General features: G+C 34.0%; 1 protein-coding gene across 1 annotated transcript in view; it reads left to right on the top strand.

Moving 5' to 3' along the window:
• The window catches only part of CUNH14orf39 (chromosome unknown C14orf39 homolog), a 60,775-nt gene that overhangs the window by 6,807 nt on the left and 27,759 nt on the right, over positions 1–26,209 (top strand). Inside the window, exons 5-14 of the mRNA XM_037740473.1 lie at positions 846–935; positions 10,560–10,747; positions 10,847–10,889; positions 12,659–12,779; positions 13,444–13,535; positions 14,942–15,069; positions 15,914–15,990; positions 22,802–22,887; positions 22,982–23,040; positions 25,641–25,702. Of these exons, the coding sequence (XP_037596401.1) occupies positions 846–935; positions 10,560–10,747; positions 10,847–10,889; positions 12,659–12,779; positions 13,444–13,535; positions 14,942–15,069; positions 15,914–15,990; positions 22,802–22,887; positions 22,982–23,040; positions 25,641–25,702 (946 nt within the window). The remainder of the gene's footprint in view (positions 1–845; positions 936–10,559; positions 10,748–10,846; positions 10,890–12,658; positions 12,780–13,443; positions 13,536–14,941; positions 15,070–15,913; positions 15,991–22,801; positions 22,888–22,981; positions 23,041–25,640; positions 25,703–26,209) is intronic.

The raw sequence follows: 26,209 nt of genomic DNA, 5'->3' as shown, positions 1-26,209 counted from the left end.
TAAAATGTGTAATTATAGTAACATCTGGAAACAATTTATTAAAACAATAATATTAGTTATCTTTCAATATCAAGAGAATAGTTAATGATATTTTCTGACATATACTTTTTTGAGCTTCCAAATTGGGCATGTATACTTTTTGAATCTGAAAATAATGTTAGAAAAAAAGGGAAATATTTGAACAATACTTAGACTGGAAACTATTATGGTATATATTCATTTTAGATTTTTTGTATTGGTAATATTCTTTCAAGTTACATAATAACATGTATAAGATAAATATTTGTTATATTTGTATTGTCTGATTTTGTAATTCATTTGCTCTGGTTTCTTTTTTTTTTTTTTTTTTTTTTTTTTTTTTTTTTTTTTTTTTTTTGTAACTCAGGATGATGTAACATCTGTTTTCTAAATGTCAAGGGAGAAAAATACCTCTCTTTAGCCCTTATTCTAGTTCTTTGAATGCTTACTCCAAAATGATATATTTGGCCAAGATCTTAGAAATGTGATGAGAAGGAAAGGCTGATGTTGGAGTGTTGCAAAGTGTGTAAAAGAAATGCAATAGCAATACACAATCCAGCAATGTCACATTTGCTTTTTCCCTAGTAATGGTTCAAAAACAAGTTTGATATAAAAATTAATGAATATTGATATTTGAGTATAAGAGTCCATGAAAGGAGGTAGTGGCAGTGATGTGAGATGGAAATACTTTTCTTGATGTAAGCGTGTTTTCTCCAGGAAGAGAAAGATTTAATTCTCTTTAAATGATTATGTTAATTTTTTATTATCTCCATCAATTTGTCTATCATTCTGAGTTGCTAATTACTAATATATTTTTTTTTCTATAGCTGGAAGCCAACGTGTGATGTTTTTCATAAACATGAAGATTATATGCAGGACCAATTAACAGTTTATCAAGAAAATATTGAAAAAGACAAGTATAGTATATATATTTAGTTTATCAATTCTATAAATTTGTATTACTAGGACATGGTTTGTAAGAATGTTAATTGAAAAATGTAGACATTTTTTACTCTGACGGAGTTTTGTTTTTAAGTAAATGTAGCATTTTGGACTCCTTTGGTGCAGTGGAAGGTTTACCTGGTTGTTGTAAAGCTCTCTCTAACCCTAGATATATTTAGATATGGCCTTCGATATAAACTGTTTCTCAGTAGCAATTATTATAGCAGAGTCCTTCAATTAGTGGTCTTTATGAATGGACTGTATAGGCAAATATCCAGGGGATAGTTACCTATAGAATTAGCTTGTAATAAATTTGGGATATTGATTTTTGAAGGGTATTTTATATCAAACTTCTGTTTCTTAGACTGCTGATTTAATGGAGTGGCTATATTCTAATAAACACCAATAATTGCATGAATTTATTTTATTATATGTATAATCATATTGTCTTGGGGATTAAATATAATTAGTGAATGTAATGAAACAAGGCAAGAGACTTTGAACACATTATATAGCATTAAAATTTCACCTAATATAAAACATTGAAATGCTTTTAAATATTATTGCATGAGAGCAGTATCTATTTTTACATTGTAACTAAAAGTGTAAGTGCAAAATCTAGAGTGTAATACCCTGTATGTTCAAGGACAAATCTTAAGAAAAGGTAGGGACTAAAGTTATAGATATGGATTTTGAAATCATGGAAATACATGAAATTGCTCATGGAAATGTATGGAGCAAAAAGAGGAGAAAGCTAGAGTACACCATCATCCAGAGGTTAGGCAGAGGGTGGGATCAGTGAAGGAGACTTGTGTTGTCATTTATACATCCTGCGTCATTTAAAAAAGGATTTTAGACGGCCAGGCATGGTGGCTCACACCTGTAATCCCAGCACTTTGGGAGGCCGAGGTGGGCAGATCACCTGAGGTCAGGAATTCGAGACCAGCCTGATCAACATGGAGAAACCCAATTTCTCTTAAAAAAAAAAAAAAGGATTTTAGATGATTTGACTAAATAATCATCTTGAAAGATTAGTGTTTAAAGAAACTAGATTAAAAATCAAGGCTGAAGATGGCCAAATAGGAACATCTCTGGAGTGCAGTTCCCAGCGAGAACAACACAGAGGGTGAGTGATCACGGCATTTCCAAATGAGTTATTGCAGCCCACAGACCAGGAAATTCCCAGGCTGAAAATCACAACAAGTTTCCAGCACAGCTGTTTCATCCAGCCCTGCCGGTCTCTGCATAAAAACTCACACAAATCTGGGTGGCCATTTCAACTGGTGCCTGGAATGCCTGGCAGACAGAGCCACCCATTCAACTGAAAAAAAGGGGGCTAAAATAGGGAGCCAGGTGATCTGGCTTGGTGGGTCCCACCCTCACAAAGACCAGCAATCTGAAACGCTCTGGACTAAGAGTTTCACAACAACCACAACTGGACTCGGGATGGTCCACCTCTGTGGGGGAAAGGGCATCTGCCATTACAGAGGCAGTCCACCATTACTAAGGCAGTCCACCATTACTGAGGCAGACTGCCATTACTGAGGCAGTTTTAACTATACCTCTGTAAATAAAACCACAAGGAAGTTCACAGAGCAGCTGGGCAGAGCACATGGCAGCTCAGCAATGTCTCTGCTGGCAAACTGTGACTAGGCTACCTCCTTGCTGGGCAGGATAGCTCTGAAAAAAGGCAGCAGTATGTCAGGAACTTATAAATATAGCCCCACCTTCCTAGGACAGAGCACCTGGGATAAAAGATGGTTATGAGTTCCACTGCAACAGACTTAAACATACCTGCCCAGCAGCTCTGAAAGGAAGAACAGAGCTTACAGCTCAGCACTTGAGCTCCTATAAGGGACAGATTGTCTCCTTAAGCAGCTCCCCAACACCCGTATATCCAAAGAGATACCTCATAAAGGAGAGCTCAGGCTGACATCTGGCAGGTATCCTCCTGGGATGAAGATAACAGAAGAAGAAACTGGCAGCAACCCTTACGTTCTGCAGCTGCCACAGGTGATCCCCAGGTAAGCAGGGTCTGGAGCAGACCTGCAGCAGTCCCACAGCAGAAGGGCTTGACTATTAAAAGGAAAACTGAAAAACAGAAATAACTTCAACATCAATAAAAAGGATGTCCACTCAGAGACCCCGTCTGAAAGTCACCAACTGCAAATACCACAGGTAGATAAATCCACAAAGATGGGAAGAAACCAGCACAAAAAGGATGAAAACACCCAAAATCAGAATGCCTCTCTTCCTCCAAGGAATCACAACTCCTCACCAGCAAGGGGACAAAGCTGGATGGAGAATGAGTCTGATGAATTGACAGAAACAGGCTTCAGAAGGTGGGGAATAACAAACTTCTCTGAGCTAAAAGAACACGTTCTAACCCAATGCAAAGAAACCAACAACCTTGAAAAAAGGTTTGACGAAATGCTAATGAGACTAAACAGCTTAGAGAAGAATATAAATGACTTGATGGAGCCAAAAAATACAACATGAGAACTTTGTAAAGCATATGCAAATTTCGATAGCTGAATTGACCAAGCAGAAGAAAGGATATCAGAGGTTGAAGATCAACTCAATGAAATAAAATGAGAAGGCAATATTAGAGGAAAAAAGTGAAAAGAAATGAACAAAACCTCCAAGAAATATGGGACTATGTGAAAAGACCTAAACTACGTTTGATAGGTGTACCTGAATGTGATGGAGAGAGTGAATCCAAGCTGGAAAACACTCCTCAGGATGTTATCCAGGAGAACTTCTCCAACCTAGCAAGCCAGGCCACCATTCAAGTCCAGGAAATACAGAGAACACCACAAAGATATTCCTCAAGAAGAGCAACCCCAAGGCACATAATCATCAGATTCACCAGGATTGAAATGAAGGAAAAAATGCTAAGGGCAACCAGAGAGAAAGGTCAGGTTACCCACAAAGGGAAGCCCATCAGACTCACAGCTGGTCTCTCTGCAGAAACCCTACAAGCCAGAAGAGAGTGGGGGTCAATATTCAACATCCTTAAAGAAAAGAACTTTCAAACTAGAATTTCATGTCCAGCCAAACTAAGCTTCATAAATGAAGGAGAAATAAAATCCTTTATAGACAAGCGATTGCTGAGAGATTTTGTCACCACCAGGCCTGCCTTACAAGAGCTCCTGAAACAAGCACTAAACACAGAAAGGAACAACCAGTACCAGCCACTCCAAAAACAGACCAAATGGTAAAGACCATCAACACAATGAATAAATGGCATCAACTCATGGGCAAAACAACCAGCTAGCATCAAAATGGCAGCATCAAATTCACACATAACAATATTAACCTTAAAAGTAAATGGGCCAAATGCCCCAATCAAAAGACACAAACTGACAAATTGGATAAAAAGTCAAAACCCATTGGTGTGCTGTATCCAGGAAACCCATCTCACGTGCAAAGACACACATAGGCTCAAAATAAAGGGATGGAGGAAGATTTATCAACCAAATGGAGAGCACAAAAAAGCAGGAATTGCAATCCTAATCTCTGATAAAATAGACTTTAAACCAACAAAGATCAAAAGAGACAAAGAAAGGCATTACATAATGGTAAAAGGATCAATGCAACAAGAAGAGCTAATGAGCCTAAATAGACATGTACCAATACAGGAGCACCCAGATACATAAAGCAAGTTCTTAATGACCTACAAAGGGACTTAGACTCCCGGACAATAATAGTGGGAGACTTTAACACTCCACTGTCAATATTAGACAGATCACAGAGACAGAAAATTAACAAGCATATCCAGGACGTGAACTCAGATCTGGACCAAGCAAACCTAATAGACATATACAGAACTCTCTACCCCAAATCCACAGAGTATACATTCTCAGCACCACATCCCACCTCCTCTAAAATTGACCACATACTTGGAAGTAAATCACTCCTCAGCGAATGCAAAAGAATGGAAATCATAACAAACAGTCTCTCAGACCACAGTGCAATCAAATTAGAATTCAGGATTAAGAAACTAACTCAGAACTGCACAACTTCATGGAAACTGAACAACTGGCTCTTGAATGTTGACTGGATAAAAATGAAATGAAGGCAGAAATAAAGATGTTCTTTGAAACCAACGAGAATGAAGACACAATGTACCAGAATCTCTGGGACACATTTAAAGCAGTGTCTAGAGGAAAATTTACAGCAATAAATGCCCACATGAGAAGCAAGGAAAGATCTAAAATTGACACACTATCATCAAAATTGAAAGAGCTAGAGGAGCAAGATCAAAAAAACTCAAAAGCTAGCAGAAGACAAGAAATAACTAAGATCAGAGCAGAACTGAAGGAAATAGGGACACAAAAAAACCTTCAAAAAATCAATAAATCCAGAAGCTGGTTTTTTGAAAAGATCAACAAAATGCACAGAATGCTAGCCAGATTAATAAAAAAGAAAAGAGAGAAGAATCAAATAGATGCAATAAAAAACAATAAAGGGGATATCACCACTGATTCCACAGAAATACAAACTAGCATCAGAGATTACTACAAACAACTATATGCACATAAACCAGCAAACCTGTAAGAAATGGATAAATTCCTGGACACTTGCACCCTCACAAGCCTAAATCAGGAAGAAGTTGAAAACCTGAATTGACCAATAGCAAGGGCTGAAGTTGAGGCAGCAATACCCTACCAACCAAAAAAAGCCCAGGTCCAGATGGGTTCACAGCTGAATTCTACCAGATGTAAAAAGAGGAGCTGGTACTACTCCTTCTGAAACTATTCCAAACAATCCAAAAAGAGGGAATCCTTCCCAAATCATGTTATGAGACCAACATCATCTGAATCCAAAACTCGACAGAGACTCAAAAAAAGGGAAAACTTCAGGCCAATATCCATGATGAACATGGTTGCAAAAATCTCCAATAAAATACTGGCAAACCAATTGCAACAGCACATCCAAAAGCTTATCCATCATGATCAAGTAGGCTTCAACCCCGGGGACACAAGGCTGGTTCAACATATGCAAGTCTATAAACGTAATCCACCACATAATAGAACCAAAGACAAAAACCACATGATTATCTCAATAGATGAAGAGAAGATCTTTGACAAAATTCAACAGCCCTTTATTGTAAAAACACTCAAGAAACTAGGTATTGACAGAACGTATCTCAAAACATAAAAGCTATGTACGACAAACCCACAGCCAATCATACTGAATGGGCAAAAACTGGAAGCATTCCCTCTGAAATCTGGCACTAGACAAGGATGCCCTCTCTTACCACTGCTATTCAATATAGTATTGGAAGTTCTAGCGAGAGCAATCAGGCAAGAAAAAGAAAAATAGGATACTCAATGAGGAAAAGAAGAAGTCAAATTATCTCTATTTGCAGATGACATGACTGTATATTTATAAGAGCCCATTGTCTCAAAATCTCCTGAAACTGATAAGCAACTTCAGCAAAGTCCCAGGATACAAAATCAATGTGCAGAAATCACAAACATTCCTGTACACCAATAATAGACTAACAGAGAGCCAACTCATGAGCAAACTCCCGTTCACAATTGCTACAAAGAGAATAAAATACCTAGGAATACAACTAACACAGGATGTAAAGGACCTCTTCAAGAAAAACTACAAACCACTGCTCAAGGAAATAAGAGAGGACATAAACAGATGGAGAAACTTTCCATGCTCATGGTTAGGAAGAATCAATATCATGAAAATGGCTATACTGCCCAAAGTAATTTATAGATTCAATGCTATCCCCATCAAGCTACCTATGAACTCTTCACAGAACTGGAATAAAACACCTTAAACTTCATATGGAACCAAATAGAGCCCACATAACCAAAACAATCCTAAGCAAAAAGAACAAAGCTGGAGGCATCATGCTACCTGACTTCAAACTATACCAGAAGGCTACAGTAATCAAAACAGCATTGTACTGGTTACCAAAACAGAGCTATAGACCAATGGAAGAGAATAGAGGCCTCGGAGGCAACACCACACATCTACAATCATCTGATCTTTGACAAACCTGTGAAAAACAAGCAATGGGGAAAAGATTCCCTGTTTAATAAATGGTGTTCGGAAATCTGGCTAGCAGTGTGCAGAAAGCAGAAACCGGACCCTTTCCTGACACCTTACACTAAAATTAACTCCAGATGGATTAAAGACTTAAACATAAAACCTAAGACCATAAAAATTCTAGAAGAAAACCTAGGCAAAACCCCCATTCAGGACACAGGCATAGGCAAAGAATTCATGACTAAAACACCAAAAGCATTGGCAACAAAAGCCAAAACAGACAAATGAGATCTTATTAAACTTCAGAGCTTCTGTACAGCAAAAGAAACAATCATTAGAGTGAACCAGCAACCAACAGAATGGGAAACAATTTTTGCAATCTACCCATTGACAAAGGGCTAATATCCAGAATCTAAAAAGAACTAAAACAGATTTACAAGAAAAAAAACCCATTCAAAAGTGGGCAAAGGACATGAACAGAGACTTTTCAAAAGAAGACATATATGAGGCCAAGAAACATATGAAAAAATGTTCATCATCACTGGTCATTAGAGAAATGCAAATCAAAACCACATTGAGATACCATCTCATGCCAGTTAGAATGGTGATCATTAAAAAAGCTGGAGATAACAGATGCTGGAGAGAATGTGGAGAAATAGGAACACTTTTACACTGTTGGTGGGAGTGTAAATTAGTTCAACCATTGTGGAAGACAGTGTGGCGATTCCTCAAGGACCTAAAAATAGAAATTCCATTTGACCCAGCAATCCCATTACTGGGTATATATCGAAAGGATTATAAATCGTTCTATTATAAAGACACATGCACAGGCATGTTCATTGCAGCACCGTTTACAATAGCAACCCTGGAACCAATCCAAATGCCCATCAATGATAGACTGGACAAGGAAAATGTGGCACATATACACTACGGAATACCATACAGTCACAAAAAACAATGAGTTTGTGTCCTTTGTAGGGACATTGATGAATCTGGAAACCATCATTCTCAGCAAACTGACACAAGAGCAGAAAATCAAACACCGCATGTTCTCACTCATAGGTGGTTATTGAACTATGAGAACACATGGACAGAAGGAGGGGAGCATCACACACTGGGGTCTGTTGGGGGGGAATAGGGGAGGGACAGTCCATGGTAGGGAGGTTGGGGAGGGATAACATGGGGAGAAATGCCAGATATAGGTGTTGGGGGGATGGAGGAAGCAAACCATATTGCCATGTTTGTACCTATGCAATAATCCTGCATGTTCTGCACATGTACCCCAGAACCTAAAGTGCAATTAAAAAAAAAATATATATATTTTTTAAAAAATCAAGTCTACAGGGAAGTAAGGATAATATAGGAAGTTGAATCCTTTGATGAAGTTAGAAATTCATACTATGTGTCCTGCACATTTGTTAGATATAGGCACAAATGAAGCTTTCAAATTTCTAGTAGTCAAGGCATTGTGGAAATGTAGTCAGTTTGAGATTCATAATATTCATTAAAAAAAAAACAGGTCAATTGCTTAGGATAAGTAGGGACTTTTTCTGAGGCTTGAAATTTCTCCCCTGAGTCCTACAAAGGGGAAATTGTACAATGTTGTAGTATCTTCAGTGACCTCTCTCAGCCCCAAACACAATATATAGAACTGCTTCTTATAACATCTATTAATGTAAGTCATGAGTATAAAACATTAATTCTTAATGATTCTGTGAGACACTAAAGCAAACTAGTTCAAATATGTACTTCTGTGATAATGTTTATTATAGAGGACTTCTGTGAGTTAACTGAAGGTATTCAAGTGAAAACTGTTATGTTTCTTTCTTAAACCATCCGCATAGCTTAATTGAATTATTGATTCAATACCAGACATTTATAAATAGAAAGTAACTCATTTGCTGGCTTTGTGGATAATGGCGGAAGTAGGGCACCAGTTGCTTGTTTCTCCTAATTTCCCCCACTGTTCTAGTCATTCATGAAGAACAGTATTGCTGGCACAGATGAGATAATAATATATGCTAGGCTCTGCCACAGTTTCTATGTGGTATATATTAGAAGAGTGAGCATCAATGTACAGCATGAATGGGGTGAATATAGTGTGTTCATCTCACCTGGAACTGGCGATCCAGTCTTAATTTTCTTATAGATATTTCCTCCCTGGACTGTTTTCTCAAGCTATTAAAAATAGTAAATCGTTCTTAATTAGCAAATATACATTTCGAGGAATAGGAGCTTGCTTGGGGCTCAACTGCTTTTTCTTGCTAAAGGGGACAGTTTAGTAATATTAAGAAATTAAAACTTTTCTTGAGATTCAGACCCACTGACCAGCACAGGGCTGTTATCCTTACTTTTCTTCTCATATGTGAAGTTTTTGAAGGCTTGTTCTTTCCTAGTCTACTGAGATAATCATTACAGTATCTTTTAAGAAACTCCCCTATAGATTATACCTTGATCCAAGAAATGAAAACATCTTGAGGAATGTAAAGACCATATATTAAAAAAAAATCTATGAATTTTTTGAAACCAAGTTTAAGAATTGGGCAAAAAGATTTAATAATATATTTTCTATAAAGAACTGAATTTAACATTTTCAATGTTGTCGATTAGAGTTGGCAAACTTTTCTGTTAAAGAACCAGATAGGAAGTATTAATATTTTAACCTTTGTGGAACATACAATCTGTCATGACTACTCAACTCTGCTCTTATGGCACAAGAGAATTTCAGATCACATGTAAATAAATGAGCTATGATCTAATAAAACTTTATGGATATTGAAGTTTAAATTTCAATAATTTTAATGTGTCATGGAAATCATTATTAGTTCATGGGCTGTACAAAAATAGGTGGCAGATTAGATTTGCCCCATAGGCCATAGTAATTTTGATTATTGTAGAATCAAGCACAGGTCAAATAAGATAAAAAGGTTAATGTCTTTTTGCAAGAATTAACTGTTTCACTCAAGATTTGTGCCTAAATAGATGACCACCCGCTACTACTGGAGCTGGACTAGAGAAGTTCCTCTAAACTGTCATAAAATTTTCTTCATAAAATTCTGTGGGGTATACATGATTGTGAACACAGAGTTCTAACACAGAGCGTGTCTTCATGTGATAATTTTAGCTAATAAAAATTGAATATTAAAAAGATATGGTTTTAAAAGTAGCTGATGTGGGGAGAGTAGAGACTCAGAAGCCAGGGAGGATAGAGGTTCAACAAGGAGTAAGTGATGAGAAGAACCAGGTCCTGCAATGTCAATTAGGATGAGTACTAAAAAAAACATCATTTAGCTGGAAAAATTTGATCATTCGTGACCTTGGAAAGAATAGTGTCGTTAATATGGTGGGAGTAGGAGTTAAATGGAATAGAATTAAGAAGTGAATAACTCAGGTAATGAAGAAAAAGAGTAAAATTGAGAAGTGTGATGGAGTTAAGGAAAGTCTGAAGGGCAGACAATATTGAGGGAAGCAACAATAAGAAAACATTTGGTTTGCCTTTTATGCTTAATTTAGTAGATTTTAACAAATGATATTTACACTTTTTAGATCTATTCTTGTTATATAGACATTTCTTTTAATTTTAACAGAGAAATGTATCATGATTATATATGTCAGTATAAAGAAGTTTTGAAGCAGTACCAACTAAAATACTTGGAAACACCCTTTTCACATGAATATTATGAAAAGAAAAGAGAACACGAAGAAATTCAAAGCAGAGTATTGGAATGTACTGAACAATTAAATATGAATGAAACAATTTTTATGAAATTTCTAGGTATTAATATTTTTGTTATATTGTTTTAATTATGGTATCTGTATCTTTGTAATGAAAAGAATATAATAAATCAGCTTATGCCATGACTTTGTTTTTTAGTGCCTGCTCCCTTTCCGTCACTTCTTAAATGGACGTTAAACATGTATCCACACTAGTATTTCTACTTATAATTTTTATGAGATAAGTATTATTTTATATTTTAATTGTTATTGTGTTTCCTGTGAGAATCACATGGATTTGTTTTGTATTTAATTAAAAGATTTTAGAAATTATTTTAAAGGTCATCTTGGATTCGTTTTCATGTATATCTATGTGGTCAGAAGCAAGCAACTTTGGTGAGAATAAAATGGCATATGTATTTGGCTTTAAGTGACATATCTTAGGAACCAAACCAAACCAAACCAATGAAAATGTCATAGAAAAGAAAGTTCCAGTTAAAATTGCTTAATTATTACTTATTAGAATAGTAGGTGGAAAGAAGGTGAGTTACATTTATTCATTCATCTATCAAAATTCATTGGGAACCTACCTTGTGCTAGGCAGTAATGAAGATAATACAGTGCTCTCTTGCAAGGAGCTCAGAGTTTAGTAGGGAAGACAGCCATGTAAACAAATAATTCTAATACACTACCACTGTAATAGATGCCTAAGTCATTCTTAATTGGTCTAAGTCTCACCTGTTTGTCAGAGAGATCTTCCCCAATGATGAACTTGAAACTTTAATCCTCTTTCAACCTCCACAATCCTTCATATGCCTTCCTATCAGATTATAACTCCACTGTTTGTACTAAGTCTTCTTTATCCCAGCATTCTACCTTGCTTCCTGTCTGCTTCGTTCTAAACCATCCTTTTAACTCTTCTGCTGCTTGCTTTCTTTGCATTTTGGTTTTAGTCTCTCTGTTTTTAGTTGTTCATTTGCTGCCCGTTCGCACTTTAACTTCTCGATGGGAAAGGGCAAAAGTTCATAGATGCTGAAGGTATAGCAAAGGTTTAGGGAGCTGGATATGGAATTCAATGAAATATAAGGTTGCATGACAAACAGGAAGAGGTAAATGGAGGTAGGAAGATTTGAAGATTAGGATTTAATTATCCGTAGCTAACATTATAATGAAAACTTGGTAACAATAGACTTATAAATTATAATTCACATGCAATTTTATGGTCTAGCATATAAACATACATATTTTAAGGCAGAATAGGAAAGACCTGATTAATTTTCTCTGGAATTCTTGTTCACTGTTACTATTCTATCATTTTCAAATTCTCCTAAATGGAGTGTAATTTAGGACATTGTATTAGCTAATAACCATGTAAATATCTATTATTAGCTGAGGATTTTTTACTTGAAATTGGACATAAATCCAGTTCAATCAGAAAGTCCAAATGGAAGATCTACCTCTCTTTTTTGAGTTCTGCAGGGTACACTGATGAGCCTTACAGAGGAAGAAAAGGGAAATTTGGTGGATTTTGTTTTTCTCTAGCATACTGTTTCTGGCTTGAAATGGGTAGATTTTTAATATTGGCTTTGAACAAATAAATAATGGAAGCATATAAGTTAAATTTGGGCCTGAATTATGTTTTATTAGTTATTCCAAGTGACATAATGAACTTTGATTTAAAAAACAACAACAAAAAAACTACCCTGTGAAAATACTTAACTGAAAGAATCCTAACAAATATTTTGGATGAAATGTTATTTTTAAGTTTAATATATAATATAGATAATAAACGTCTTTGTTAATTTGCCAAATGTTTGTATTATCCTGTTTTCAGATACTGTTTTTAACATTGCTTACTGGCATATATGGAACATACATATAAATGATGTCATAATATTAATCATTTCTGATATAGTGCATATATTATAAATGTAAAATTTACTTGTATGACATAATTCCTTAACATAAAAAGTGTTAATCTGAGAGGTAAAACACAAGATATTCTTAAACATGCCAGCAATTTTGCCAGAAGTTCATCTGAATTGAAGAAAGAAGTAGATGAAATGGAAATAGAAATTAATTATTTAAACCAGGTATATATTTTGTTATATATTTCTAATATGTGTATTAATGTACACGTATAATGGTATGTTAGTTGACAGTTTTAGAAGAGCTATTTTTAAGACAGCCTAATATGGAGAAAGGCTTAAGATAATTTATTTGCCTCAGGTTACCTTTGGAGTCAAAAGGTATTTTAGGTACTGAATATATTAAACTCTGGGTTTGGGGAATAGATATATATTCAAATTTGAGAAAAATTTGAATGTAATGCCTGATATTCTAAATTTTTGAAAATTCTGTTAAATGTTATATACTTACCATTCATTAAGTCTGAGGTACAAAATAACAGTAATATCATTTTAGTAAACAGAAAAAAGTAGATGCTATTTCCTTTAAAATATATGGTAACTATGTCCCTATGTAAGGAATCAATATCTACTTTGCTTATGACCATCTGTTTTTAAAAATATGAGAGTTAGTTAAAATCTACATTTGTCAATGGAGTTGTAAGGATAATTTAAAGGGATGTGATTTATTATAAATTTTGTTTTCATTTTAATAACTATAAATAGAAGATAGTAAATACTGCCAAAAATATAAATCTTATGATTATATAAAAAATCAGAAAATAAAGCATATATTTTTTACTACTTTGCAAGCAATTATTTTGATTTGCTTTCCCATTTGTCTTTATAGCAGACTGAAAGGTGTTATGAAACTAAGGCTCTTTCAGAAACCCTGGAAGAAAAGAACAAAAATACAGAAAACAGAAAAGAGCTGAAAGAAAAGTATAGGTAAACTTTAAAACTAGATTGTAAGTGAACAAATATTCTGCATCTAGAAGTTTGATTCTATATCCCATCCCAAACCACTAATATTTACACAGTATCTATAAATTTTGCTGTGCAGGCTATTTTCTATTAATTTCTTATGAAAAATTTATTAACTTAAATATTATGAACTAATACTAAAATCTGCTTCTTGTTTGGTAAGGCTGAGGATAGTATGTAAAGAGAAATAGAGTAGCAGCAGCACATCTGCTGTTCTGCAACCTGTCAGTTGTATAATTCATCCTGTGTTTTCCATGATGGGTCAGCAATAGGACTAAAACAGAAACAATGGTAGGAACGGCAAGGTATTTAATTTTTTTTTTATCACCCTGCCCACTTTGACCAGTTCGTCTCTTTCTATAGAGTGAAGATGAGTCAAAGCATGCTTCTAAATGTGTGGTATATTTCCTTTCCTTGTCTTTTGTTCTAATGGTGATAAAATAGAGATCAGTGACAAAGGCAAAAAAAAAAAAAAAAAAAAAGATGAATTCTGCCTGTTACCGTGTATCGTATGACAGAAAAATTCATGTATTACTATTGCTATTTCTGATCAACTTTTACTTTTTTTGCCCTGCCTCTATCCTTTTTCATTCTTAAACTCCTCTCCTCAAGTTTCATGGCCCTTGACCTGATTTTTTCAACACACTCTTCTCTCAGGTTAATTTCCCTGATCCCACTTTTTTGGATGTACTATTTTCTTGATTCCTCCACTCCTGTGTACCACATTCAATGCAAGTGTGTCTTTAATTTTATAATGAAGTTAATTGAAAAAATAGGTAAATAGAATTTAACTTTATTGACCCTTTTAAGAAAAATTCTGTATATTGACAGAAACATATAAATATTTAGTCATTTTTTACTCAATATACATTTTGACAGTTTATTCTATTTCTTTGATTTAGGTAAAATTCAGTGAAAACTATTCTTTTAATAAAAAACTTAGAAGACCCATTTATGATTATAATACTGTTTTAACAATTTCTGTATTCACATTGGTTGATTTATTTCTGAATAAGTCTTTTTAAAGTTTGAAGTACCGTGAAATCTGAAGCATGCTATTTGTGGTTAAAAGGTTTGACTTAAAATGTTTTTGACATGTGTAGAAAGTCTTTTTCAATGATTATATTTTAAAAATAACAGTGTACTATATTGAGAAGAGCACTGGACTTAAAGTGTGTTTTTGCACTGATACCACTATGAAGTAATTCTGTCATTTTGGGCAGGTCTATTAAATTCTCTGGAACTCAGTTTTGTTATCTGCAAAATTAGGAATTTTTACTGTATAGTATCTAAATATGCCTCCTAGTTTTAAAATGTTAATTTTAACTTATCTAATATTTAATGTAATTCACTTTTCTCTTTAGAATTTTTGAAAAAGATGAGCATATACTTGTATTGAATAAAACTCAAAGCAGTCAATTACTTCTTCCTTATGAATCTCAAAAATTTGTAAGACCAATAAAGATGCATTCTTCAGAGCCAAGAGTTGCAGGTATAATATCTGTTTGTTATTTTAAAAACTTTATTTTTTTGCACACACATAGAAGAAATAGAAGGAAGCAATTATATTTATCATTTAGTGTAAGTGGAAACAATACTGGAGACCTATAAACTCAAGAAAGAACTGTTTTGGATCTTTCTGAGAGCAAACAAAATATGTCTTCTATACCTAACTTTTTTCTCTTCGAGAAAGGAATTATTCACACAATAAATTTCAAAAAAAGTGTTCTAGTCTGGTTGCACAAGTGTTAGAAGATAATGAAAAATTACATATTTTTCATTTGAGGAGTTGATTATCAATATGTATGACTTAGGCAGGTAAAAGACTTACGCTAATAGTATCTGTAACTTGGTCACTGAGATACTTGAATCAAGTTTCATTCAGTGGCTCTGCAGATTAAATTAACTATTAGCTTGTGCAAAAGTAATCACAGTTTTTGCCTTTGCTTTTAATTAAAATTTAATGGCATTTGCCATTACATAATGGTTTTGGCATTAAAAGTAATGACAAAACTATGATTATTTTTGCAGCAACCTAATGGATTAGGTTAACTACATTGGCTTGTTTCTTTGTCTCCTCAACTAATATGTCTTCTTTGGTAACCCCTTATAAGGTATAGTTTTGTCAATTGGTCCTTTTGTCATTTCATCTTCATAGTTATCATAAAACTATTATATAGTAAGGAATTGAGTTTTTAAAAATTTCATAATTTTATATTTTAATTTAAACTAAATATGTATACATTTTCTAAATTACAAGTTTAGGTTAAATATTGGGGAAGATACTTGATTCTGTTTCTAGAATTGATTTAAAGTAGTACTATTTAATAATCTAGATAAAAAAGAAGAAAGTACTGTGCAGCAGTCAAAGCTTGCCAATATTGATTTCAGACAAAAAGAAAATGATACACAGGTAGGTATTTCTGTTTTAATAGTATAAAGTAAATACCTGCTTGCGTTAAATGTGATAATGAATGTACTGCCCTTAAGATACAGAAGTGTGTATGTGTGTGTGTTTGTGTGTGTGTTATAAATTTATTAAATCAGCCATTAGTACAACCTCAAGGTCTAAAAAATTTAAAGGAGTTTCAATACGGCATTCTGAATATGTACTGTAACCTGTTCTCTTATTCCTAAAAGTAATAGAAAAAGATATTTTAAAACACCAAGCCCTGTACATAGTAGACATAAAACTGTGAGAAATCCCTGAAGGAAGATAATAGGATTGGATTGAAGAGGGAAATTATTGCCTAGGACATGCATAGGAGAATACCATTCCACAAGATACAGTGATAATAAGTAAGGTAATTGATTGCATTACCTCAGTGGTAGTTAGTTTAATCTCCTGTTCATCTTAACCCCCTGTTCATCTCATATCCACTGTGTATTTGACCAGGCATCAGCAATGGGACAACTGTCTCCAGGTGGAAGCAGTGAATGAATATGGAAGCCTGGGTGAGAGAGATAGGCAGGTCCCCTGGGTGGTTCTTGATGCCCAGGAAGAACAAGGAGCAGAGAGCTAACTGCTAGTGTCACACTTTTTTATCTTTCCCTTCTTCCTGAAAATAGTCCAGAGGGAAAGCCTCAATGAAAAATATAATTGTTCTTCCACAAGTAGTGGTGACCAAAGTAATTAGTGAAACTTAACTTATAAAAATTTTCATATCTAGTACTGAAATTCCAGATGATGTCAATATAGGATGAGGGTGGAAAGATAAACGAGAAAAATAAACATTTACTAGAGTTCTATTTTTGATTTAAGGATGGAGGTAGGGAGAAGATATGAACACTGATGAACTCTACACATTGTTGGAAAAATGTAAATTTATGCATATATGTTAAACATTTAAGGATAACCACCAGAAGAGAAATGGAATGCGTTAGTTTTAAAACAGTAGAAGAAAAAAGATAAAACAAAATTAATTAGTCCAACAAAAGATAGTAATGGGGGTAAAAATAAACAGCTGGAAAGCATTGTAAACAGAAAAATAAGATGCCAGAAATAGTTCTGAACACATTAGTAACCACAAAAATGTGACTGAATTAAACCCCCATTAAAAGACACAAGGACTTCTATGGGATATATAAACAAAATACAGGTATATGCTATTAAAACAGAATAGAAGAAACAACTTGACATTGGGGCTGAATAAAAAAGAAAGAACCAGGCAAATGCAGACAAAAACAAGGCAGATGTAACAATGTTATATGAGAGTTCAGGGTGAAAAGCATTAATGGGGTAAATATATTTCATATTTTTAAAAATAACAGTTTACCAAGAAATTATAAAATCCACGATGCACCAAAATTACAGAGTTTTAAAATACGTAAAGCAGAATTTGGCAGACTTTCAAAGAAACAGTCGAATACACAGTTAAAGCAAGAAGGTTATAATAGCTCTCTCAAAAAAAGTCCTGATTGTGAGTTTTGGAGTTGAATTTGGCTGCATGTGAAACAATACAAAACCAAACCAATGAAATAATAGCATCTTAAACAAGATAAACATTTATTTTTCTCTTACTTGCCATGAAATTCTAAAGTAGGTGACTCAGATTCAGGACTGATAGCATCATCTCAACAATAATGACATCTCAATAATGTCATTATTTCTCAAGCTTCATCTATGCTTTCTTTTCCTGCTATTTTTCATGCTATGCTTTTACCTCTAGGTCACTGCATGGTCAGAAGGTGACCATATAAATTTGCCATCATATCTGCCTTCCAGGCAAGAAAGAAAAAGGGGAGAAGGGCTAGCTGAGTCAGCCCCATTTTTAAGGATTTTTCCTGAAAGCTCCTTAAACAATTTATGATGTCATTTCATTGGCCAGAACTTGGTCATTTGGGTACCTCTATCTGCAGGAAAGGTTGAGAAACAGGGTTTTTTGTTTGTTTCTTTGTTTTTTAAAGTAGAACACAAGGAGAGATTAGATTTTGGATAGGATAGGCAAATGGTAGTCTGACACAGAGGTAAATCAAATAGGTGAAAAGTAAGTAAGGATTTAGGGAATCTGAATAACACAATTAGCAAACTTTGGGCCCAATGTACACAGAATACAATTGTTTTTATTCGCAATATTCACCAAAATTGACCTATTACTAGAATAAAAAGTATATCTCAATGAATTCTAAAAACTTGCTATTTTCACTTACTATAATTTAAAAAATGCAAGTCAAACACAAAGATAGTCCTCCCCAAAAAAACTAGCAAGATAAAGAGGGGGATCTGTATATCCATATGTCAAAATGTTCATAATTTTTCTTCTTTCACTGAGGTATAATTCATATACCATGAAAGCTACCACTTAAAAGTGTAGATTTAGTGGTTTTTCGTATATCATAAGGTTGTGTAACCATTACCACTCTAATTCCAGAATGTTTCTATCACCCCAAACATTTAAAAATATTTTCAAAACATAGTAATTATAACAATGTGGTAAAAGAGAAGGACAAAGTGATCAATGGACTACATCAAAATTAAAAACTTATATATTACAAAAGACACTAACAAAGTTAAAAGACAATGACAGAATGAGCAAAAGATTGGCATCTAGAATGTATACTATATAAAGAAGTATGCAGGAACTCTTGCAAATTATAAAGAGATAATTAAAATGGACAAACGATAAGAAGACAGTGTACAGAAAAGGGAAGCCAAAGGATCACTAAACATAACAAGATGCCAGACCCTATGAGTACAGGGAAATGCAAATTAATCCATTAAAATACTTGGTTTCCTAGCAGAGACAAAACAAAAAAAGAAAATTTCAGGCCAATATCCCTGACGAACATCCATGCAAAAATCCTCAGTAAAATACTGGCAAACTGAATCCAGCAGAACATCCAAAAGATTATCCACCATGATCAAGTCAGCTTCTTCCCTGGGATGCAAGGCTGGTTCAACATAAGCAAATCAATAAATGTAATCCATCACATAAACAGAAGCAGTGACAAAAACCACATGATTATCTCAATAGATGTAGAAAAGACCTTCAATAAAATTCAACACTGCTTCAGGCTAAAAACTCTGAATAAACTAGGTATTGATGGAACATATCTCAAAATAGTAAGAACTATTTATGACAAACCCACAGCCAATATCATACTGAATGGGCAAAAGCTGGAAGTATTCCCTTTGAAAACCAGCACAAGACAAGGATGTCCTCTCTCACCATTCCCATTCAACATATTACTGGACGTTCTGGCCAGGGCAATCAGGAAGAGAAAGAAACAGTATTCAAATAGGAAGAGAGAAAGTCAAATTGTTTCTGTTTGCAGATGACATGATTGTATATTTAGAAAACCCCATCGTCTCAGCCCAAAATCTCCTTAAGCTGATAAGCAACTTCAGCAAAGTCTCAGGATACAAAATGAATGTGAAAAAATCACAAGCATTCCTGTATGCCAGAAACAGACAGAGAGCCAAATCATGAGTGAAATTCCATTAACAATTGCTACCAAGAGAATAAAATACCTAGGAATACAACTAACAAGGGATGTGAAGGATCTATTCAAAAAGAACTACAAACCACTGCTCAAGGAACTAAGAGAGAGCACAAACAGATGGAAAAACATTCCATACAATGCTATCCCCATCAAGCTACCATTGACTTTCTTCACAGAGTTAGAAAAACCTAAATTTTATATGGAATCAAAAAAGAGCCCACATAGCCAAGACAGTTCTGAGCAAAAAGAGCAAAGCTGAAGGCATCACACTACCTGACTTCAAACTATACTACAAGGCTACAGTAATCAAAACAGCATGGTACTGGTACCAAAACAGACATATAGACCAATAGAACAGAACAGAGGCCTCAGAAATAACACCCCACATCTATAACCACCTGATCTTTGACAAACCTGACAATAAAAAGCAATGGACAAAAGATTCCTTATTTATTAAATGGCTTTGGGAAAACTGGCTAGCCATATGCAGAAAATTGAAGCTGGACCCCTTTCTTATCTCTTACACAAAAATTAACTCAAGATGGATTAAAGACTTAAATGTAAGACCTAAAACCACAAAATCCCTGGATTAAACCTAGGCAATACCATTCAGGATATAAGCATGCACAAAGACTTCATGACTAAAACACAAAAAGCAACGGTAACAAAAGCCAAAATAGACAAATGGGACCTAATTAAACTAAAGAGTTTCTGCACAGCAACAGAAACTATCATCAGAGTGACTAGGCAACCTACAGAATGGGAAAAAATGTTTGCAATCTATCCACCTGACAAACAGCTAACATCCAGAATCTACAAAGAACTTAAATTTACAAGAAAAAAACAAACAACCTCAACAAAAAATGGACAAAGGATATGAACAAACACTCCTCAAAAGAAGACATTTATGTGTCCCACAAACATGAGAAAAAGCTCATCATTACTTGTCATTAGAGAAATGTAAATCAAAACCACAATGAGATACCATCTCATGCCAGTAAGAATGGCGTAAAAAGTCAGGAGACAACAGATGCTGGAGAGGATGTGAAGAAATAGGAATGCTTTTACACTGTTGGTAGGAGTTTAAATTAGTTCAATCATTGTGGAAGACAGTGTGACAGTTCTCAAGAATCTAAAACCAGAAATACCACTTGACCCAGCAATCCCATTACTGGGTATATGCGTATAGGATTATAAGTCATTCTACCATAAAGACACATGCACATGTATGTTTACTGCAGCACTATTCAGAATAGCAAAGACTTGGAACCAATGAAAATGCCCATCAGTGATAGGCCTGATAAAGAGAATGTGGCCCATATGCAGCATGGAATACCATGCAGCCATAAAAATATGAGTTCATGTCCTATGCAGGGACATGGATGAAGCTAGAAACCATCATTCTCAACAAACTAACACAAGAACAGAAAACCAAACGCCACATGTTCTCACTCATAAGCAGAAATTGAACAATGAGAACACGTGGACTCAGGGAGGGAAACATCATAACCTGGAACCTGTTGGGGGCTGGGGGACTAGGGGAGAAATAGCATTAGGAGAATACCTAATGTAGATGATGGGTTGATGGGTGCAGCAAACCATCATGGCACGTGTATACCTATGTAGCAAACCTCTACATTCTGCACATGTACCCCAGAACTTAAGGTATAAGAAAAAAGTGATAATATTCATAATAAAATTGGAATAAATAAAAAAATGTGCTTTCACATGCACAAATACAAAAAAAAAATGCCTGGTTTTACCTATCAGATTAGCAGACTTATAATATTTGCCTGATATCATTTAGTGAGGTCAAGAATAGTGGAAGTGTAATTTGGTACAACCACTTCGGAGGACTGATTCACAATATAAATTTATTACAAATAAAAATGTATATACTTAGCAATTCTACTGCTTGACATCTACTTGAAACAAATATTTGAAATATTTATACAGGTACTTGTACAAGGAGACATATAGACATGTATACTGCTTGCAGGAGTGTTCAATCCTTTGGCTTACCTGGCCCACATTGGAAAAAGAAGAATTGTATTGGGCCACACATAAAATACACTAACACTATCGATAACTGATGAGCTAAAAACAAACAAACAAACAAACAAACAACCTCAAAAAAAAAATCTCATGTTTTAAGAAAGCTTAGAAATTTGTGTTGGGCCACAATCAGAGCCATTCTGGGCCACATGCAGCCTGCTGGCTATGGGTTGAACAAGCTTGGTTTAAAGCATACATCAAAACAGCAGCATCACTTGTTCTTTAAAGGAAGTTGACACTTTTTCTTACAGCTGAAGAGCGCAGTAAGATGACAGAATTAAGATCAATGTCTGATATAACAAAAAAGATGAGATAAACTTTTCTGTTAAAACTATGTTGTCATTTTGAGTTAAATAACAAAAAGCAGGGACTCTTTATAATGAGTGATTCAAGGAAAGCAAATGCTTGAAACAAACATTAATAAAACAAGGTTTAGATATTAATATTAAACAATTTGGTTTTGAGACATAGTCTTGCTCTGTCGCCTCCAGGCTGGAGTGCAGTGGCTCGATTATGGCTCACTGTAGCCTTGAAATCCTGGGCTCAGTGGATTGTCACACCTCAACCCCTCCCTCACCCCTGATGCTAGGACATCAGGCTATCAAACTCAGCTAATTTTTAAATTTTTTGTAGGGATGGGGTCTATGTTGTACAGGATGGTCTTGAACTCCTGATGCTCAAGTGAGCCTCCTGCCTCAGTCTCTGAAAGTATTGGGATTATAGGTCACCACACCCAGCTAGGTATTGAACAATTTAAAGTTAAAATGGAACAAATCTCTTTTATATGTGTATAAGAAGGAAAGTTTCAGCCTTTAATCTTTTAATCTCTTGTTTTGCTTTCCTGTGTTAAATTTGAGAGGTTATAGAATGGAGGGACACGGAAATTCAGATTATCAGTTGAGAAAACGATAAGATTTACCTGATGAGTCATGAATGTGGGTGGTATAAATTTTAAAAGGTTTATCTTAAATATAGAAATACTACTACAAGTCATTACTATATTTGTCAAAAACATTAAATTCTTAAACTTTTTGTTTCTCAGTATTCAACTTAATGTTTTGTATGTAGTGGTTTCAGTTCATGTGTGTAGTTGTTGATGTTAATAATGATGGTAATGATGATAAGGATGAAATGCTAATGAAATGAGAGTTCTAAGTTGCTATGACAAGCAAAAAATTTTTATTGCTTTTTGTAGCCAAGTTAGAGGCTTAATTTCTTTCTTTCAGATATTTAATGACTCTGCTGTGGATAACCATTCAAAATGTTCACATGTTACAACTATCAAAAGTTCACAAAATTTTATGCAAGTCAGGTAACTTTTAAAAATAAGAAAATGCTTTAATCTCTGAAATAATTTGTGAATATCAACTCAGAAAAAGATACAAATTATATTTATTGCATTTTAGATTGTTAACCCCACAGAAACAATCAAATTCCAGTCAGTGGTTTGAAAAAGGAGATAAAGGTATTTGCCATTTATATTTTTTTCTATGAAGTAGGGGTAACAAATTACCTCAGGTTTTCATATTAGTCAAATAAGTTCTTTGGATTATTTGCATCTCTGGTTAACTGATCATGCATGCCTGGCTTTAAAATACATCTTCCCTAAATATAAAACAAACACATTTTATTGTAGAATATTTGGGAAACAAAGAAAGATATGAAGAAAACAAAAATATCACCACTCAGACATAACTGAGCACCATTAATAATCATATATACGTTTTTTATGCATTTTTTTCCCGTTTGAATCATATACATAATTTGTTATTCTTTTTTCCCACTTGACATACTACTGAGGTTTTTTTCTATATGTTAGTAAATAGATTTTATTTGTAATGACTGTATAATGTTCCATTGTGTGGATTTTCCATAATTTATTTATTTTGTTATTTCCATTTTTTACTATTATAAATAATGCTACTATATAATATTTTAATACCTTGGACTATTTTCTTTGAATAAAGTTACCGAAGGGTCACAGAATATATATATATGTTTGTCATATATATATGAGTTTGTCATCCCCAAGTCATTTAGCTTTTCTAACGTTGACACACCCTTGAAAATATGAACTCATTCTCTCTCTATGTATATATACACACACATGTGTATACATGTATATATATGTATATAAACATATTCACATGTGAGTGTTTGTATACATAATATATACCACACAGATGTATATATATTTTGGTAGACCAGTAATGTATGACCATTGCTCTATTTATGTAAGTATATAAAAGTCTACATCTCTTTTTGTCTGATAACTGACTTTTGTTTTGAAGTTTTAAAAATGCCTTATTCTGACAGCATGAAATAGATGTATATTTAGAATGGTCACTTAACATATCATGAGTCTTTCTCTCTCATTCAGTATAGGATTCACCTAACACAATATGTTTATTCCACACAGATGAATATTCTCCATGCCTCCTTCTGGGAGAAAAAAATTATATATTATCTGTGCAGGTGATCTGTTTTACCTGTTTATATATGCCAAGCTGACAGAGTGTTAGACAAGGAGGAAGAGCTAATCTCTAGGAAGATGGGGAAATGCATATATCTCACAAAGTCCTACCTGCTGTTGAGCATATATAGTGAGGTTTCATACCCAAGAATGAATACAATTATTTTGGAATTTAAAAGGATTTTTTTTGGTAATTTTCAAACCCATCTTTTGAAGAAATTAATATGTGGTAAAAAATAATGCTTATGACTTAAACGTAAGAGACAAAAACTGTAAAGCTCTCAGAAGATCAAATAACAAAACATCTTCATGACTTCAAGATAGGAAAGGACTTCTCAAGCATTAAAAAGTCCAATCATGAAAGAAAGATGAAGAAATTTGGCAATATTAAAATTAAGAATTTCTGTTTATCAAAAGATACAATAAAAAGAGTACATAGCCAAATAATATATTTGAAGTACAATTAAACTTTCAAAAGAGTAGTTTCCAAAATGTGTGAAGAACTTCTACAAAGGAAGAAAAAAAAAGGAGAAAATCCAATTAGAAATATATCCAAAGTACGAAAGTATACACTTTAGAAAAGAGAATCTTTTGTGGCAGATAAGCATGTGAAAATCAGGGAACTCAAAATAAAACTACAGTGAGGTATGATTACACATCCATCAGATTAGCAAAATTCAAAAAGTCTGACAATAGTAAGTAGGAGAATGCAGGGCAATAGGAACTCTCATAAACTATTGGGGACTCCATTAATAAATGACTACATATTGAGACCATACCTAAATTATAATTGGAGCTAATCATTTTGCCTCATGAGATTGAGAATTCAGAATGACACATTACCACAAAAAATTGTTACAACCATTTGGGAAAAAATTGGCATCTAGTTAAATGAGAGATATACATAACTTATTACCCAATTTCCAATCCTAGGTATATACCTAAAGAAATACAAGTACATACATACAAGGATATATATAAAATAATGTTTATAATATCATTGGTTATAATAGCGTGAAAGCAGAAACACTTCAAGTATTCATTTGCAGTAGAAAGGATAGATATATTGTGTTTGTGCAATGGAATACTTTACATCAGTAAAAATAAAAGAACTGTGTCTTTGTGCCATAATATGGATGCATCTCACACGTATATGAAAAACAAAAAAGCAAAACATAAGAGCATACATACGTTCTTTTATTATATAACATTTAAAACAGGAAAAACAGGCTATATTATTTAGATGATAAAACAATATAAATCAAACTAAGGAAATGATTGTCACAAAAGTCAGGATAGTGATTACCTCTGAGGAGTAAGACATGGAGAATATGAAACCTTTTAAAGTGTTCATGATGTTGTATTTCTTTATTTGGGTGGGTTACATGGGTGCTCTTTATAATTTTGTTTGTTAAACTGTTCATATTATGTTTTATTCTCTTATCTGTATGTATTACGTTGAAGTATATGAAACTGCCATTTTTGTAGGTTAAAACAGCTAAATATTGGCAATTTCAAATGGTTAGACTAACATTTTATTTTATAATAAAATTACAAAAAGAGAAAAATAGTTTGTTCTCATATGACAACAGATGCTGAGTATGGAGATAAAGGGGCAATAAGACAAGTAAGAGAATCAAAATGTACTTCACAAGTAAGTCAAATGTTTGATTTCTAATTTCTAAGCAAAAATTCCAATTAAAAATACTATATTTTAATTTCAGATGTAGTACAATGATTTATGTGAGATACTGTTAGCTTGGTGATCAAGTTTCTGGAGAGTTACATATTCCATTTTTCAGATTAAAAGATGAAGCCACAAATATTTTATATGAAAATATACAAAAATATATTATTCAGCCATTAAAAAAGAGTGAAATTCAGTTATTTGCAAGAACATGGTTGGAACTTGTGGTCATTATGTTAAGCAAAATAAACAAAGCACAGAAAGACAAATATCATCTTCTCACTCATATGTGGGAGCTAAAAAAGCAGATCTCAAGATGATACAGGGCGGATTGGTGGTTGTCAGAGTCCAGTAAGGGTAGTAGGGAAGGAGGAATGTAGAGAAGCTGATTAATGGGTACGACTATTTAGTTTGATAGAAGAAATAAAGACTTGTGCTAGATAGATCAGTATGGTGACTGTAGCTTACAGCCAT

This window comes from Cebus imitator, unplaced genomic scaffold (assembly GCF_001604975.1).
Source record: "Cebus imitator isolate Cc_AM_T3 unplaced genomic scaffold, Cebus_imitator-1.0 Scaffold83, whole genome shotgun sequence".
NCBI lineage: Eukaryota > Metazoa > Chordata > Mammalia > Primates > Cebidae > Cebus > Cebus imitator.
This window is presented reverse-complemented; position numbering and strand designations above follow the sequence as displayed.